The 16,983-nt window shown below is 55.4% G+C and overlaps 1 protein-coding gene across 1 annotated transcript in view; it reads left to right on the top strand.

Annotated features, from left to right (window-relative positions):
* The first annotated feature begins 8,035 nt into the window (after window positions 1-8,035).
* Window positions 8,036-16,983, top strand: part of KCNC1 (potassium channel, voltage gated Shaw related subfamily C, member 1) — a 44,482-nt gene continuing 35,534 nt past the window's right edge. The window contains exon 1 of the mRNA XM_012654257.1: window positions 8,036-8,657. Coding sequence (XP_012509711.1) covers window positions 8,088-8,657 — 570 coding nt within the window. The 5' untranslated portion in view covers window positions 8,036-8,087. The remainder of the gene's footprint in view (window positions 8,658-16,983) is intronic.

Below are 16,983 nucleotides of genomic sequence, written 5' to 3'. Positions count from 1 at the left end.
GTGTAATAAATTAGTGAATTTAAAAGGTATGTCTCAGTTCTGAAATTCTTTAGTAATTCAGTTAGAGCATTTCAGAGAAACAAAAAAGATAATAGGGTAGATCTTTTATAGATAAGGGAATGGGACCATGACAAGCTGAAATTGCTCTCAGCATAGGCAAATCGTTTATAACCTCCTGCTTAACTGATTCTTCTTTCTTTCACTTTTTCTAATTTTTTATTAAGATAAAATTCACATATTATAAAACTCACCTTGTATAATAAAATGTATAATTCAGTGGTCTGTATTATTTGCACAAGGCTTTGCAACCATCACCACTATCTAATTTCAGAACGTTTTCATCACCCGTAAAAGAAACCCATTCCCATTAGCTGTCACTCTTCTATATCCCCCCTACCCCTCTGCCCCTGGCAACCACTAACCTACTTTCTGTCTCTGTGATGCAGCTTATGTAAAATGAATGTTGTATTTGTCTATTTGGGACATTTCATATGGATGGAATCACACACAAAATTTATGACATGCCGTTATAACAAGACCTCAACACTTAGCATAATGTTTTCAAGGTTCATCCATGTTGTAGCATGTATCAGTACTTCATTCCTTTTTATGGCTGAATAATAGTCCTTTGAATAAACATATCACTTTTTGTTTATCCATTCATCAGTTGATGGACATTTGGGTTGTTTCCACTTCTTAGCTATTATGAATAATGCTGCTATGAATATTCAGGTACAAGTTTTTGGGTAAATGTATGCTTTAATTCTCTTGGGTATATACCTAAAAGTGGAATTGCTGGGTTTATCATAACTCTGTGTTTAAATTTTTGAGGAACTGTCAAACTTTTTTCCCAAAGCAGCTGCACCATTTTACATTCCCATCAGCAGTGTATGGGGATTCCAATTTCTCCACATCCTTGACAACACTTACTATCATTTGTCTTTTTTATCAGAGTTATCCTAGTGGGTCTGAATTGGTATCTCATTGTGGTTTTGATTTGCATTTCCCTAATCACCAATGATGTTGAGCATATTTTCGTGTGTGTATTAGCTATTTGTATATCTTCTTTACAGAAATGTCTATTTAAATCCTTTGCCCATTTAAAAATTAGGTTATTTGTCTTTTTCTTGTTGAGTTGTGAGAGTTCTTTGTATATTTTAGATACTAGACCCTTATCAGAGACACGATTTACAAATATATTCTCTCATTCTGTGAATTCTTTTCACTTTCTTGATAGTGTCCTCTGAAGCATAAAAGTTTCTTTTACCTTGATAAGGTCCAGAAACCATTACTAAGTCCAAGTTTTTGTAAGAGTTTTATGGTTTTGGCTCTTACATTTAGAAATTTGTTCCATTTTTAGTTAATTTTTAATATGGTGTGAGGATGGGGTCCAAATTCATTCTTTTGCATGTAAATATACAGTTGTCTCAGCATCATTTGTTGAAAAGACTATTCTTTTCCCCATTGAATTGTCTTGGCACTCTTGTCAAAAAATAATTGACCATAAAGGTATGGGTTTATTTCTGGACTCTACTTCTAGTCCATCGATCTATGCATCTATTTTATGCCAATACCACACAATCTTGATTACTGTAGCTTGGTAGTTTTGAAATTGGGAAGTATGAGTCCTCCAGTTTTATTCTTCTTCAAGATTGTTTTGGCTTTTCTGGGTCCCTTGTATTTCATGAATGTGTCTTTAAGTAGGCCTGTCATGGTGGTATTTTCGGTAGCCACTAACCTTGCCTGGTACAATCTGGGAGATGTAAATTAACATGGAAATTTAAAGCAAGTTCTTGTTGGTGCACAGAAAAAAGTAGTGATATAAGCGGGAAGTTGATGATATTTTCATTTTCAGTTTTCTTTGATGCAGCTTATGTAAAATAAGTGTTTTATTAACCAGATATCATTGTGCAATTGCAAAACAAGTTGCAACTGTTTTGCTGGCATTCTGAATGCTTCCAAGTTAATATAACTTATTTAAAAGTATATAGGTGTCTCACGCAGCTAATAAAACTACGAAGCTACTTTTCCCAAATTATCAAAAAATTCAAAAACATCAAAAGTTTGTGGTATTTATCAGCATTTAGAAATGTATATTTGGTCTTGATTTCATTTCTAAGTCTAAATAAATATTCACTTTTGTACCCAACTTCCTATTCTTTTTTGCCTTCTTCTTTTTAAGAGCCTCCAAAATGTCTAAGCTTCAGGCCTCACACAACCTGGACTCGCCCCTGCACACTAAACATGCTCCCCTGCAGGCTGACTCATACACAGGTGCCCGCCAGGGGCACATACAAGAGAACCCACCAGGCTCTCCCTACCAGAGGAGCCACAGAGGGAGGAAGACCCTTGGGATAGCCACAAGTTCCCAGCTGCTTCTGGGAGGAGAACTCCGTGGCCACTGCGCAGTCCTGCTGGGAATACGCTTGCAGAAATGCCCACATCCATCCATCCTGCCTACACATATACACCACTGACCATCTACACCACAGCCATCCATACTGCCCACCTTCCCACCTCTCTCCCACAGCCCGCAGGGAGAGGCGTTGAGGCCCTGCCTTCTCAAAAGCCAAGCCCAGAGAGGGCTGAAGTTTTGCCTCCAGCCACACCGACACCCTAAAGGATGTTGCCGAGGAATGGCAGGAGTCTATGAGGGAGAGGTAGAGTGAGGACTGGTCACAGAGGGATGGAAGGGGGCTGGGGAGGCCAAGGGAAGGGGCAAAACGACAGAGGAAGTGAGGCAATATCTCACTTAATCCTCACCAAATATTATTCCCTTTATGCATATGAGGCAACAGAAGGCTAGAGAGGGAAAGTAACTATTTCACACTGTTTTGCTGCTAGTAAGCAGCAAAAATGAGATCTGTAGCCAAATCTGTCTAGATCAGTGGTTCCCTCAACCGGAGGAAATTCTACCTCCCAGGGTACATGTGGCAGTGCCTGCATACCTTTTTGATGATCACCACTGGGGAAGAGGCTTCTACTGACATCTAGTGGATAGCAGCCCGCTAAGCATCCTACGACGCACAATGTGGTACCCCACCCACCCCCAACAAAGAACTATCTGCTCCAAGATGTCAACAGTGCAGAGGTTGAGAAACCCTGGTCTAGACACCTTCCCAGAGTATTCTTCTCCTTACTACCTTTCTAGGCTTCCCATGGCCTACGTGATCCAGAAGTCCCTGCCCCACTCCTGTCCAGCCCAGGTTAAGCACCAGGCTACAGATCTTGGGCCAAGGTCACCAGTTTCCCACTATGACACTTCTGGGTTCACTCTCCCCTGCCCATTGGAGGGAGGAGGTCTGGTCTGGGGAGGGGATGCCTGCCACCCCACTGCTTACCATCAGAGCAGGGCTACCTCAAAGTCTACTCTGCCAGTACCCAGCTTAGGTTAGTTTCCAGGCATGGCCACAAGATGGCAGCCCAGCCCATTAGGAGTCCCAAGGCTCCAGCCCTGCTGCAACCTGGACAAAGGCCTGAGGGGGCTGGACTTGGGCCAGTTCCAGAGTTTATCTGGACCAGATCTAAGGACTGCAAGTGCCAGGTGGGAATACATAGGCTAAACTTGCCTTCAGAACTCGCCTCACCTTTTTCTAGTCCACTGTCAGCCCCAGCTCGTCCTCCAGGCTTTCCCACACAGGCTCAGTGGAGACCAGCACTCCCTCCTCCCCGGCTTGAATAAGAAAAATTCCAGAACTGAGGTGTTAAGGATATAGAAATTATTTTTACTCCCATTCTACAATAAAGAAACTGAGGCACAAAGAAGTTGAGTAACTTGCCCAAGGTCATGGCTAGTTGGTGGTGGAGCTGGGATTTGAACCAGGCAGTCTGGTCCTAGAGGTTATGCTCTCTCCACTGAACAATGTTGCCCCACTGGTAGCATACTACCCCCACCCCAACCAGCTCCCGCTACCAAAGACCCTTTACCCTGGGACCACAAGTCTTCCTGTGCAACGGAGGGGACAAATGGCTGTGAACAGGGGGCACTACTCAAAGTGGAAAAGGGGTGAGGATTTTGACTGGGCTGAGGGTCTGTGGTTAGTAAGTGAGAAGTTAGAGGTTGGTCAATAATTCCTCCTCCCATATTTCTCTGTTTTCTGGGTTTTTTTTTTTTTTTCCTTCTTCTTCTTCTGTTATCTTCTTGATTTTTCTGGGCTTTCTGCAAATGCCAGCCTTGTCACAGAGTGAAGGGGAAGTGAGAGAAGGAACTTTTATGTCCTGCTTAAGATACAGAAGGGGGGGCATTCCTTGGGGACTGGGCTGGGGGGTGTCACCAGGCATCAAACTGAGAATCTTAAAGTGGAACAGCAGAGGGGCACCTAGGGACAGCTACCCTCTCTCCCTGGGGAGCTCCTCTGTCTGAGCCTTCTCTGCTCACTTCTGGGGGGATTTTAGGGTGCAATGGAAATGCTTTCACATTCCCTCTCCCTCCAACCCTGGCCTGCCACTCTTTTTCTGGCACATCCTCCAGGGCTAGGCCTGCCCAGAGCCCCCAACTAGCCAAACCTCCCCCTACTAGGATCCCTTTGTCTCTCTCTCTGCCTCTTCACATCTCCCCATCTCCGCCTGCTTCTCCCCTGGGTCACACTGCAGCTCCCCATTAAGACTCACTGCTATGGGGGTAATGGCCTGGGTGGGGCTCTGCGCTGATCCTCTGAGTAAGTCCCCACCCCCTGTTCACCTTAGTGAGGGGCTCCAGACTCCCACAGTCTCTGCCACTGGGATTCCAGCATCCCAGCCCCTCTCCTAGCTGTTCTCCAGTCATCTAGACCTTAGTGAGGAGCTACTGTGTTCTGGGCACTGTGGAGGGACGCGAACGAGAAGCCCTGGAGGAGCTGACGACTTTTTTATGGAGACGAGCGATAGAGAAGGCTAGGGAACCAGTCTCTGATCCCATGTAGTTCTTCGGGAGAGGAGAGAGGTGGAATCCTAGGTCCCCATGGCTGGCAGAATCCCAGAAGTTTTCCTTGGTGAGAAGAGGGGCTGGACATCTGGCTGGAAGGAAGGGAAGGTTTAGAAAGGCCTCTTTCTTGTCTCTCCCCATCTTGATTTCTCCCAGCTGGGGGTGTGTGTGTGTCCATCTCTCTGTGCCCATCTTTTTCTCTTCCTTCTGGGGTCTCCATTTCTCTATTTAATCATCCCCTAGGGTTGAGGCAGAGTTTTCTGAGAGTCCATGTCCTGGGGATCTGGATATAGGTGGGTTGGGCTGCATCAGGCTGAGCCTCCTTATGGTTAGGGGATGGGACTCACGCTGGCCAAGGTGAGAGGGACACTCAAAAACACTCCCATCCCTGCCTTACTCTGATATTCAAGGGGAAAGAACTCCTATTTAGAGGAATAATACAGATCAATCTCTGGAGAGGAGGGGCACTCCTGGTCCCAGACTCTCTTTGTCTCCACCCATCTCTGCCCCTGTTCCTAACTTAACTGTGTCTGTCTTTCCCACCTCCCCACCCCCTCCTTCCATCTGTCATTCCATGCCCTGCTCCTTCCCCTCTCCGTCCCTCCAAGCCTTTTCCTCAACACACAGATTTCCCTGTGACTGGGTTGGGAATTCCCCTGGCCAACTAAGGAGAGAGATGTCTGTGGCACAGTTTTGTCCCTAGGCCCACAACAGCATCTGTGGGTCAGTGTAGAGGGACAGCTGTCTGCACAGTTAGAAAGTGCCAACAGGTAAATAAGAGCCTCGTATCTTCTTAATTAAATCGCCCTTTGCCCAGGCAGCCTGTGTTCGATTGGGCTGAGCTGGGATCAATAAGCCTCTTTCCCAGCCCAGCCGCCCCTGGAGCTGGGCCTGACCTCCCCAGTCCTGCCCACGTCCACCTGCCTACCTCCCCAAAAGGCCGAGAGCTTCTCGAGGGCAGGGTCTGGGTCTGAGTCATCTCTTGTGCCCTTGTGCCTGGGACAGAGCCTGAAATATGTAAGGAGTAAATGAGTGATTGCTTGACTGGGTCAACTGAGGCACTGGCAGCAGCGTGGGCCAGGAAGGCTTTGAGGTCCAAACCATAACTCCCAGCCCAGGATCAACTGTGACGCTGTGGGAATCCCAGCAGGCAGTCGTTCCCACCCAGCCACCAGAGAGGACACAACATCAGCTTACCACCCAGGGCAGCTGAAGCCCCAAGGCGGGTGTCAATGTTCAGGGAGACTAGGCGCAGTTGCTCCTGTGACCTCTGAGGGCAGAAGGCCCTTTCACAAGGGATCCCCACCTAGGGATCTAGGGTTAGTGTGGGAGAGTCAGTGAGCTGGAGTCAATGTGGCAGAGTTCTGCGGCGCTCAAGGGGCACTAGGTCTCCCTGAAGTTATCAAGTGCCTGGGGTCAGTAAGGGGTGGAAAGGGTTAATAGAGGTCCAGGACTGGTTGTTAGTGGAGAGCTTAGAGAATAACGTGTGTGTGTGTGGGTGTGTGTGTGTGTGTGTTATTTTTGAGACCATGCAAGAGAGTACCTATGGGGGCTCCAGGTTACAAAGGAAGGGTGGGTATTAAAGGGTTCCTTGGAGTGGTCAGAACTGGTCCGGGTCAGGGTGTCTCCGAGGGCTGTGAGGAGTGTCTTACTCACCAGGGGATCAGATAGTCCCTGGTTTGGAAGGAGAGGGGCGGGTGCCGACGCCCTTCTCACCTCAGTCTGACCCAGGGGCGCGGGCCCAGACGTCTCTCGGAGCCTCCGCCCATCGAGTGGCGTTCCCTGAGGGCGGAGCGTCGGCGGGTCCCCCCGGGAACGGTAGGAGCCTAGCGGGGCGGGCGCCCCCAGCGCCGGGGTTGAGGGAGGCCGAGTTCGGCGCGGGGCTGGGAGAGGGGCGCGGAATCAGGGCTTTTTAGGACCCAGCGCGGCGCCTTCCTCCGGGGGCGAGTGCGGCTGCGCGCGCCGTGTGCCCGTGTCCGGAGAGCGGCGGGCTGGACGCGGACCGCGCGAGCGAGCGAGCCAGCAAGCCAGCCGAGCAGCAGCCGGGCGGCAGCAGCGTCGCGGCGGCGGCGGCCGCTCCGCGCCTCGCCTCCCCGGCCTCGCCGGCCTCACCTCGCCGCGCCCGGACCCGCCACCCCCGCCTCCTGGGCCCGACCTCCGCAGCCCCCTCGCCTCGGCCGGCAGCGCCCACCGCCTGCCCGAAGCGGGGAGCGGAGCGCGGGGCGCAGAGGCACCGGAGCCAGTGCCCGCCGGCCCCGCGAACCAAACCCAGCCCGGAGAACCCCCGCCCGGCCCCGCGCAGCTCCGCAACCGCCCGGGAGCTGTCCTTTCAGCACCGCCACGGGAGCCTCAGTCCGAGCGCAGCCCAGCGGAGCCCCAGCTCGAGCCGGAGCGCACCGAGAGCAGCGCTCAGCGTTCGCCGCACCAAGCAACACCCCGGGTGCCCCTGCCCAGGGGGCCCGCCATCTCCTCCAGGAGGCGGGGAGAAGGAACGAGGAGGGCGGGCGGGCGGGTGCGCCCGCCGCCGGGGGGAGCAGGCAGCCAAGCAAAGAGAGAGGGAGGGGGCCGGAGCCCGCCCTGCGTCCCGAGCTGCAGCCCGGCCACGCAGGGAGGAAGGCAGCCGGCATCCATCTCCCCAGCGCCGAGAGCGCGCTGCGGCGACCACCGCACAGAGGAAGGCGAATTTCCCGGTCCCCTCTCCCCCTCTCCCCCTTCCGGGGGCTGGTCTATCCGTCCGGCCCTGGGAGCAGCTGACCTTCCCCCCAAAAGCGTTGTGCTGATTTCTCCATTTTCCCGCTGAGATGGGGACGGGCGCCCGTCCCCCCCACCCTCTTTCCCCTCCTCCCGGGGCTCGCCGCTGAGCGCCGCCCCCCTCCCTGCCTCCCTCCCTCCCTCCCTTCTTTCCTCCTCTGCCTCCTCCGCAGCCGGACCAGCTCCCTCCCACACCCGGCACCTAGAGACCCTTGGGATCCCGCGCACACTCCCTCGGACCGGCACGAGACAAAAAGCTCCTCGGGGGCTTGAGTCGCTCGTTGGGGTGGCCAGAGCCGCGGGCATCTGTTTCCCCCCGACGGCTGGGGGGAGGGGGGAGGAGGCTGCGCGCCCCCCTCCCCGGCGCCATCTCCCCCTGGCGGCCGCTCCCATGGGTGTCGGTGGGCCGCGCCATGCCTAAGGGGGCGCCGCGATGGGCCAAGGGGACGAGAGCGAGCGCATCGTGATCAACGTGGGCGGCACGCGCCACCAGACGTACCGCTCGACGCTGCGCACGCTGCCCGGCACGCGGCTCGCCTGGCTGGCGGAGCCCGACGCCCACAGCCACTTCGACTATGACCCGCGTGCCGACGAGTTCTTCTTCGACCGCCACCCGGGCGTCTTTGCGCACATCCTGAACTACTACCGCACGGGCAAGCTGCACTGCCCGGCCGACGTGTGCGGGCCGCTCTACGAGGAGGAGCTGGCCTTCTGGGGCATCGACGAGACCGACGTGGAGCCCTGCTGCTGGATGACGTACCGCCAGCACCGCGACGCCGAGGAGGCGCTCGACAGCTTTGGCGGCGCGCCCCTGGACAACAGCGCGGACGACGCGGACGCCGACGGCCCTGGCGACTCGGGCGACGGCGAGGACGAGCTGGAGATGACCAAACGCCTGGCGCTCAGTGACTCCCCAGACGGCCGGCCTGGCGGCTTCTGGCGCCGCTGGCAGCCGCGCATCTGGGCTCTCTTCGAGGACCCCTACTCGTCCCGCTACGCGCGGGTAAGTGACAACTTACCCATCAGAAGAGCGGGGCAGGGAAGGCAGCGTCCTCTGCCTCCCGCGGGAAGGGGTGGACTGGAAAACTGGCGCCTAGGGAGTTCAGAACTGAAAGGGGTGTGTGCAGAGAGAGAAAGAGGGCGACTCTTTGTGAGGGTGACTGGTTTTATATGTAAGAATCTGTGTCTCTATTGCCAAATTTAATATGTATGAGTGAGTATGAATGGGTGTGTTTGTGTGTATGAGTAGATTAGATTGTGTGTGCATATTTAGGCAAGTGTGGTGGTGTATATTTGGGTGGGTAAAGTGTGTAGTGGGAATGAGTGAGCATGTGTGTATGCGTGAGTGTGCACGAGCACATATTTGTGCATATTTGTGTCTTTGCAGATGTACACTGTGACGGTGTGAACTACCCTCTAGATTTTAGTGTGGGGAGGGAAGTTGGGAGCTCCTCCTCCCTTTCAGGTAAGGGGCCATGGGGAGCCAGCCCAGGGGGCATGCCAGAGAGGGCCTGAGGCCTGCTGGCCAGCTGGAGACAAACAGCCCCCTCCCCAGAGAGCATCCTCAGGTGATTCTGAGGCGGTGGTCTATCTCCTCTGCTAATCTCCTTGGCTTGGGTAGTTGGTGTAGGGCTGGGCTGTGGGGTGGGGGATGTGAGATCTCCTCCTGGGAGGTCTTCCTCCTGGTTGAACGGGGAGGATGTTGGAGGGGGTCACTGGGCTTATGCCTGTGTGTCCTCTGGGACCTGTCATGGGGCAGAGAGGGGGTCCCTAAGGGGGAACCTACAAGGAGAGGGTGTGTGAGAGGTGGGCGTGTCCTCACTGGCCATTCCCCATTAGTGACAGCAGCTTGTTGCAGGAAAGAGAGGACACCCTGCTGCTGACCTTGGCCCCTCTGATGGCCTCTCTCGATCCGTTTCCCCATCTGTAAAATAGGGGAGGGGATATGGTGAACTCCAAGACCTTTGCTGTTGGACCATCAGGAACCGAGCCCAAAAGGAGAGGCTAGTGGCAGCCACCTACCCAGGAAGAGACACTCTCGGCCTTTGCTGGGCTTTGTCCTCTGAGGCCTGAAGAGAGCCTGAGGCACAAGGGGAGGGGCAGAGCTGGGAATTTAAAGCAGAGCCCCTCCCCCAACGGAGCCCTCCACCCCCAGGCAAGGCCCTGCCTCTGCCCTGCCTGGTCTTCTACAGCTCCACACCCCTCCCCTCCGGAGCCTGTGGAGGGCGTGGGGAGGAGGAGGAATCTGCAGAGGGTCAGTGGAGGAAGGAGACTCGGGGGCCCCAGGCACCCGTGGGCAGAGAAAGGCTGTGTTTAGGCACAAGCCTGGTAGCTTTGTTACCGAGGTAAGACCCAGTAGGGCCTGTGAGAGAGGCGACAGCAGGTCAGAGCCTTATGCCTTGAACCCTAGAACAGGTGTATTTATGTGGGGTGGGAGTGGGGTAATAGAGAGAGAGCCAGGCCCCCCTGTTTTGCCACTGAGGACCCTGCCCAAGGTCACCGAGGGAGCTGGAGGCTAAGCAGGACTAGAACCCAATTCTCCTGGGACCCTGTCCTCCCCCGAGCTGGCCACCAGCTCCTGCCATTCCTGAGTGGACCGGGACCCTCAGAGGCCTCCCCTCCCCTCCCCTTTCCTGCCAGGCCACCACAGCTAGAGGGTTATGTAAGTGGAGGCTGTGGCTGAGCTGGGGGGAGGGGCTGGCAGAGGGGGAGGGGGCTGTTGGGGTGGGGGCGGGAGGCAGGCTGGTCCAAGGCGGGCCTGGGTTAGAGCAGCTGCCAGGTCAGCCCACGTTCGACCTTGGACGGCACCCCCCTCGTATCCCCCCTCCACTTTGGCCCCAGGAGCACGGGGCAGGCCCCGCTTCCTCATTGTAGTCTCAGCCCGCTGGCTGCCTAGCAAGAGGGGGTTCCTCCCAGCTCAGCCCCTGGACTTAGCGTGAGGGCTCTGATCAGTGTCCCTGAGTTTCAGGGCAGGCAGGGGTCGGTGGGGCATGTTCCAGCCCCCTCCCCTGTCCATCCCATCCCACTGGACATCCCCAGGCTGTGGGGTGGGCTTCACCCAAGGCACACGAATGGGCCGGCGAGTGTGGTGTGAGGTCTCGTTGGAGTACAAAGCCTTATGGGAAAGTCTTGGAAAACCTCTCAAGTGAATGTCCCTTGACTAGCAGCCTTCAAGGGAAAAGCTGGGCAGTCAGGGGTGGCAGGAGGTGGGGGGGTAATGAGGAGGGAGGTGGGTGGTAGCAGATGTCCCCTCTCAGCCTGTCCGTGCCACCTTCTTTCCACAATAGCCTCACAAAAAGGCTGTAGTCCTTTCCGACTCCCTTGGGTAACAGACGAGGACACTGAGGCCTGTCGGGGGGACCTGCCCAAGGGCACACAGGAAGCGGGGAGGGCAGAGCTGGGATTAGAACCCAGGCTTCCTGCCGCTGCCCTGCCGGCCGGCCGAGCTGCATTGCGCTGCCTCTCTGCGGCTGCCCGCCCTCCTCCCCTCCATCTTTGCTCCACCGCCACTGCTGTCACCTTGGCTTACCCTCCCCCACTCGGGCCTCCTCAGAGCGGTGGGTCGGGATTCAAAGTCTCATTCTGGATTCCAGGCCAGAATCTCGTGTGTGAGACGTTGCATAGGCGTGTGAGAGAAAATCTGTGTAAGAGACTCTGAGTGAGTGTGAGGCTTCGCGTGTGTGAGAATAAAAATACGCGCAAGCGAGGCCGTGTGTGCGGTTCAGCTGTGAGTCCCTGTCAGAGAACCGTGTGTGAACGTGAGAGAGGCGATTCTGTGTGTTGTGAGAGATGGACGCGTGTGTGAGAGAGAGAGGCTGTGTGGGAGAGGCTGCGCATATGAGGAAGGGAGGCTGCATGTGCAAGGGACGTGTGTGTGAGATTCTGGGAGTGCGTGAGAGACTCGGGGCGAGTGTGTCCGTGTGAGTGTGTCACTGTGTGTGCCATGTGTGGAGCTCTGCGTGTGAGGCCGTGTGCGTGCGTGTGTGCGCACGTAAGGCTGTGTGCATGAGACCATCTGTGCGGGAGGCTGTGGGCGGGCGGGGGTCCCTGTGTGTGACACAGACCGTGTGTATGTGAGACTGCGTGCTGTGTGCGAGAGCCCCTGGCCGTGTGTGGCAGTGTCCCTGCGCGTGCTTGTACGCGAGAAGGGCGCTGAGTGGCTGGGTGCAGGTGTGCCTCAAGGGAGCTGAAATGCCAGAGCAGCTTCCTGCCTGCTGCCTCCGGCTGCCGGGGCTCCCGAGCTGCCCTGCCGGGGCGCGTCCCATCGTTTCCCATCCTCAGTAGAAACACCGTGCTAGGCCAGGCCAGTGGTTGGTGCGTGGGCTGGATGGTGAGGTCGCCTTTCCCTGAGAGCTGCCACCCATCCCGGGCCTTGGTGTTGGCCCAAAAGATAGGGGCTGCTTGGCTGAGGTGGGAGTACCCGTCTGGGCTCCTGAGGGGTGACAGTTCCAGCTAGAGCAGCTTCTCCCTGGCCCCCCTCTCCTATGCTTCAGGCACAAGCCTGAGCAGTGAGGGGTGGAAGGTGAGCTGGGACCATGGAGCCGGATGAGCCCAGCTGGTGTTCTGGGCCGGGGCACGGTGCCCCGGACACACACAGCATGAGAAGGATGCTGACGCGCTGTGGCACGGCAGTGAAGGGGCCTCCTAAGAACTGTCCCAGAGGAGGTAATGCTGGGGCAGGCTCGAGGGGCAAGTAGGGGTTAGCCAGGCAGAGGGCAGAGGATGGGCAGTCCTCGCATGCAGCAGAGTGTGTTGGGGCAGCCCGGCTGGACACCTGCCCTCCTCTCTTCCTTGGGGATCAGCTCGGGTCCAAGGCCCCTGGCTTTTGCCTATGATTTGCATGTTATCACCAGGAGCATCATTCTGTGTGATATCAGGCCAATGGTGGTCCCTGTGCTGTAGGCCAGAGAGTGTTGCTAGTACGCGTGTGTGGGGTGTGTGTGTATGTGATGACATCTGTCCCCCAGAGTCACTTGACCTTCAAAATGCCAAAGAAATGCCACTAGCCCCCAAGCTAGGGAAGTTCCACCTCCATCCACCTCACTGGCCTCCTCTCCTCTGATCCCTTGTCCTATGCCCATCTGTTTGCCTTGTCCCCATCTCTTTGGGATCTGATGCAGACCTGACCCCCCGATCAACTCCCTGGGAAGGGAATTCACCTGATAGCTGAAACGAAGCATCTGGCCAGAGACTTCTGTTCCTCCCTTGGGTCCCAGCTGACATAGGGCTCTTGGAGTCTTGCCTTGGCATACATCGGGGTGGAGACAGAGCTGTTATCAGGGACCTCACCTCAGAGCCTGCACCCCCAGGCCAGTGCCCCACTCAAGTCTCATGCACAGGAGACCCCTGAGTATGGAGATGGGGCTGGGTGTACTTTCCTCCCAGCTAACCCAAAGCCCCGCCACAGTGGGTCCCCTGTTTAGTGTTCCTCTCCTTCCTGTGTTCCTTGTGCAGGGGTCCCGTGTCTTTGAATGGTGCCTCCACCTCCCTGCCCAGTCCCTCTCACAATAACCAAAAGCTCAAACCAAGCATCTCCTGGTTGGAGTCCCTCAGCCCCTTCACCACTAGATGGGTAGAGTGACAGAACCAACCTGGGAGGGTTGATGTAAAGATGAACAGCCCAAGCCACAGGGCCTGGCATACAGTAAATGCTCAATAAATGTTGGCTGCTGTTACTACTCCTATTGGTTGTATCATCATTTTACCTCCTGCTACCTCCAGACTCTGTCCTCGTCCCTCCATCTCCACATCCACCATCCCAGCTCAAGCCGCTATTGTTCCCCTCACGCCACCTCCCCAAAGCTTCATGTGTACTCTCCTGCCTCTGGCCCCCGGCCCCTCCAGTTCATTCTCCACCTGGCAACCACAGGGGTCTTTTCAACTCACAAACCTGTCAGGTCACCACCTAAACTTAGAACCCTTCACCACTTTCCCAGCCCAAACTGTGGCCTCCACGGCCCGGACTGTCTACTCAGTTTGGTCTCCCCTGGCCTAACTCTCCCCATGGCTTACCCAGCTCCAGCCACCTGGCCTCCTTTATAGCTTCTCAAATGTGCCAGGTTGCCCTGCCTCAGGGCCTTTGCATATACTGTTTCCTCTGGAGCACTCTTTCCTCTCAGTTCACCCCTTTTCATTCCTCACACCTCACCTCAAACATCAGTTCCTCAGGGATGCCTCCCCCGGGTCAGAGTTCAGAACCAGAGAGAGAAGCTGTCTGGTTCATAGTAAAAAGTTCATTAGCAGCCTTGCTTGGTTCAGGTTTGTTCCCCACTCCAGACTCTAAGCTTCCTGCGTGCTCAATATAACAGGAGCTATTATTATGACAGATGAGGAAATTGAGGCCCAGAGAGAAGTGCTTTACCTGACGTCACATGTGGGCAGGTTAGCTGGGAGGCTGGTTCATACACCTGTGTCTCCTAACTCCTGGCTTAGGGGGTGCTTTGTGTCACATGATCTACAGAGTGTCTGGAGTCTGGCACCCCGGGGGCAGGAGTCTGTGCTCCCTGGCTCTGCGCAGGAGGTCTGGCAGCTGCCAGGAGCTTTGGAGGGGGTTGACTTGAGCTTTTCAGGGAGGGAGGTGGGTTGTCTCAGAAGTGTGTGGGGGGTTGTCCAGTGGGGGCTCATTCCAGGGCCCGTTGCCTGGGCTGGGGATCTTGAGGCCTCCCACGACAGCTGAATATAGTGTCTCTGCTATTCTGAGCGGTCTCATGACCGGTGCCTTCGCTCCGGACCAAAAGGTCAGGCCTTGAGCTGCTGCCTCCCGTCAGCTCCAGGGCCAACCTGGCCACCACTCCAGCCCGAGCTCCCCGTCCTTGTGTGCAGGCTTAGGGGAAAAGGAGTGCCTGAGAGCTTCCAGGGACAGTGTGCTGTGTGCTGCCTTATTCCAGGGAACTACTTGGGTGCAAGGGACTCTGCATGTGCATGGGGCTGTTGGAGCAAATGGGTACTTCCGAGCCACCTCTGGTCACTACCTTCATCCAGTGGAAGAGAAACAAGCCCAGAGAGAGAAAGACACTTGCCCAAGACCACACAGGGAATCAGTGAGACTCAAACCCACAGCCCAGGCCTGTGGGCCCAGGGCCTGGCCACCTGTATGTCTTTTGGCTCTCAGTTTTAGAAGAACACCAAACCCCACCTGGGCATGCTGTTCTTCTCCCACCCACTCCCATTAATTTCCTCCCCTGAAGGAGGTAAAATAAGCAGTCACCTGCCACTCCAGGGCCAGTACAGCTGGTTGAGACCTTCTCAGGCCAGTCAACCCAGACTTGGCCCAAATCATTAGCATCCCCTCAAGCAGGATTTTCCAGAACCGTCTCCTTTCTTGAATCACAATACTAATGGCTTCTATTTACTAAAGCACTTACTATGTGTCAGACCCTGTCTTAAGAGCTTGATTTGTGCATTCTCATTTAATTCTCACAAGACTCTCACAGGATTGCATTATTATTATCATACCAATGTCACAGACAAGGCTGCTCGAGGAGGTTAAGTAACTTCTCCAAGGTCACTTAGCTCGCATGTGGTGGAGCCAGCAGTTGGACCTGGGTCTGTCTGACACCAGAACTCCGTCCATAACCCACAATGCTGCCTCTGTCCATGTTCCGGGGACGGTGGGGTCTGCTTGCCATGCCCCAGGCTCGGAGTTCCATCTGGTTCCCTCCCTCCCCACCACATGCGCTTTCTCCACCACCTGTGCAGGGATCCTCAGCAAGTTCTGGCCCCTGGGTGACTGCAGGGGCTCAGGGAGTGCTCTGGCAGTCCCAAGGAAGAGGGCTTTGTGACGGTGCTTCGCCTGTCCTCGTACTCCCATCCATGCAGGCCCTGGGACTCCATATGGCCTGGAGGGAAATGGTAGAAGGATTGGAAGAATCAGAAATTGTCCTGCAAGAGGTGATACGTGGTAGGAATGCTGGCTGCTCCTCAGCTCGGCGTTCGAGGCCTTCCGCTGTGGAAGCTGGCCATAGCTCCTGCTGCTCCCTTCTGCCTGGCCTCCTCATCTTCAGCCCTCGTTTTAACCTCTGGGTTTTTGCTCATCTATTCCTCTCACTTCACTGTCCTTTCTGCTTTTTGCTGAACGTGAAGATCTATGCCTCAAGGTCCCTAACACTTAGCCTGGCTGCTCCTGCCCTTGTTGACCCTCTCCTCTGGGAGTGAGGGGTCTGAGTTGGGCACCAAGTCACCCAGCTTGCATGATTCGAGCTGGAGATCAGTGGGTCAGCTCTGGAGGCCTGGGGCTGGGGACAGGCAGGCCCTCAGGATTAGGGACCGGCCCGGGTATGTGGAGAGATGAGGTCACAGAGAGGACTCAGGTTGTGGGCATCAGACGACTGGTCCAGAGCAAGGTCTGTAGCCAGGCTCCCTTGGGCAAGTCCCATGGCCCCTTCAGGCTGCAGTTTTTCCACCTGTAAAACACAGAGATCTTCTAAATGACCACTAAGCCTCTTCTCAGCCCTGACACTCTGAGAGTCCAAGAATTCCAGGCTTCAGCTTCCCAGAGGAGCTGGGGAATCAAGTTAGTCCTTCCCTTTTTCTCCTTCCCTATCCCAGCCTAGCTCCTCTCCAGGGCCCGTGTGAGCTCTCCTGGCAAGGGTCCTGCTGCTAAGTGGGTAGGATCCCGGGGGAGGGGTCTAAAGAGCTTCCTCCTAGGTTCATTCAGCCTTCCTCGTCCCGTTCTCATTCATTCATTCAAGGCTTAGTAATCACACTCCCGCCTGAGCAGCTCACTCAGCCCTCTGGAAGGCACAGACCTGGGGGTACCACCCCTTCAGGGTGTGCTTGCTTGGGCTGTAGGCAGCACCTGTTGCCCTCTTCTACGGGCCCTTCTTTTGGCTGTCTGCCCTCAGGGAGTTGCAGAAAGGCCCATACAGAGGGAGACAGTGTGCCGGCTGAAGGGGCTGGAGCGCGGTTCTTGGGACCAGCTTCGATGGCATAGGGGCTCTGTGGAGAGGGGTGCAGGGGCGGGTGCTGGGCTGGACTGGGCCAGGGCTGGTAGGGGTGTTTGCAGTGGCTGCTGTGGGGCCGTAATGGTCGTTGCTAGAAGATTCCACCCATGGCTGACCCTTAGAATTACCTGGGGTGCTTCAAAAAGCTCAGCCTTCTGGGCTCTGTTCTGGGAAGTTCGATTCTTAGATCTGGGGAGGGTGAGAATGTTTACTCCACTCCCAGATGGTGCTAATGCTGGGTGGCGAGGGAGAATCGCTGCAGTGTGGTCTGGGATGTGCGGGCTCTCTCGACTCAAAGGGGGGCCCTTTGACCAACAACGTCACCCGGACACTTGTTAGATGTGAAGTTTCAGGCCCCGCCCCAGACCTGCTGATTCAGAATCTGCA

The sequence above is a fragment of the Propithecus coquereli genome, unplaced genomic scaffold (genome assembly GCF_000956105.1).
Source record: "Propithecus coquereli isolate 6110/MARCELLA unplaced genomic scaffold, Pcoq_1.0 Scaffold44, whole genome shotgun sequence".
NCBI lineage: Eukaryota > Metazoa > Chordata > Mammalia > Primates > Indriidae > Propithecus > Propithecus coquereli.
Note: the sequence above shows the minus strand (reverse complement) of the source record. Positions and strands in the feature narration are given on the sequence as shown.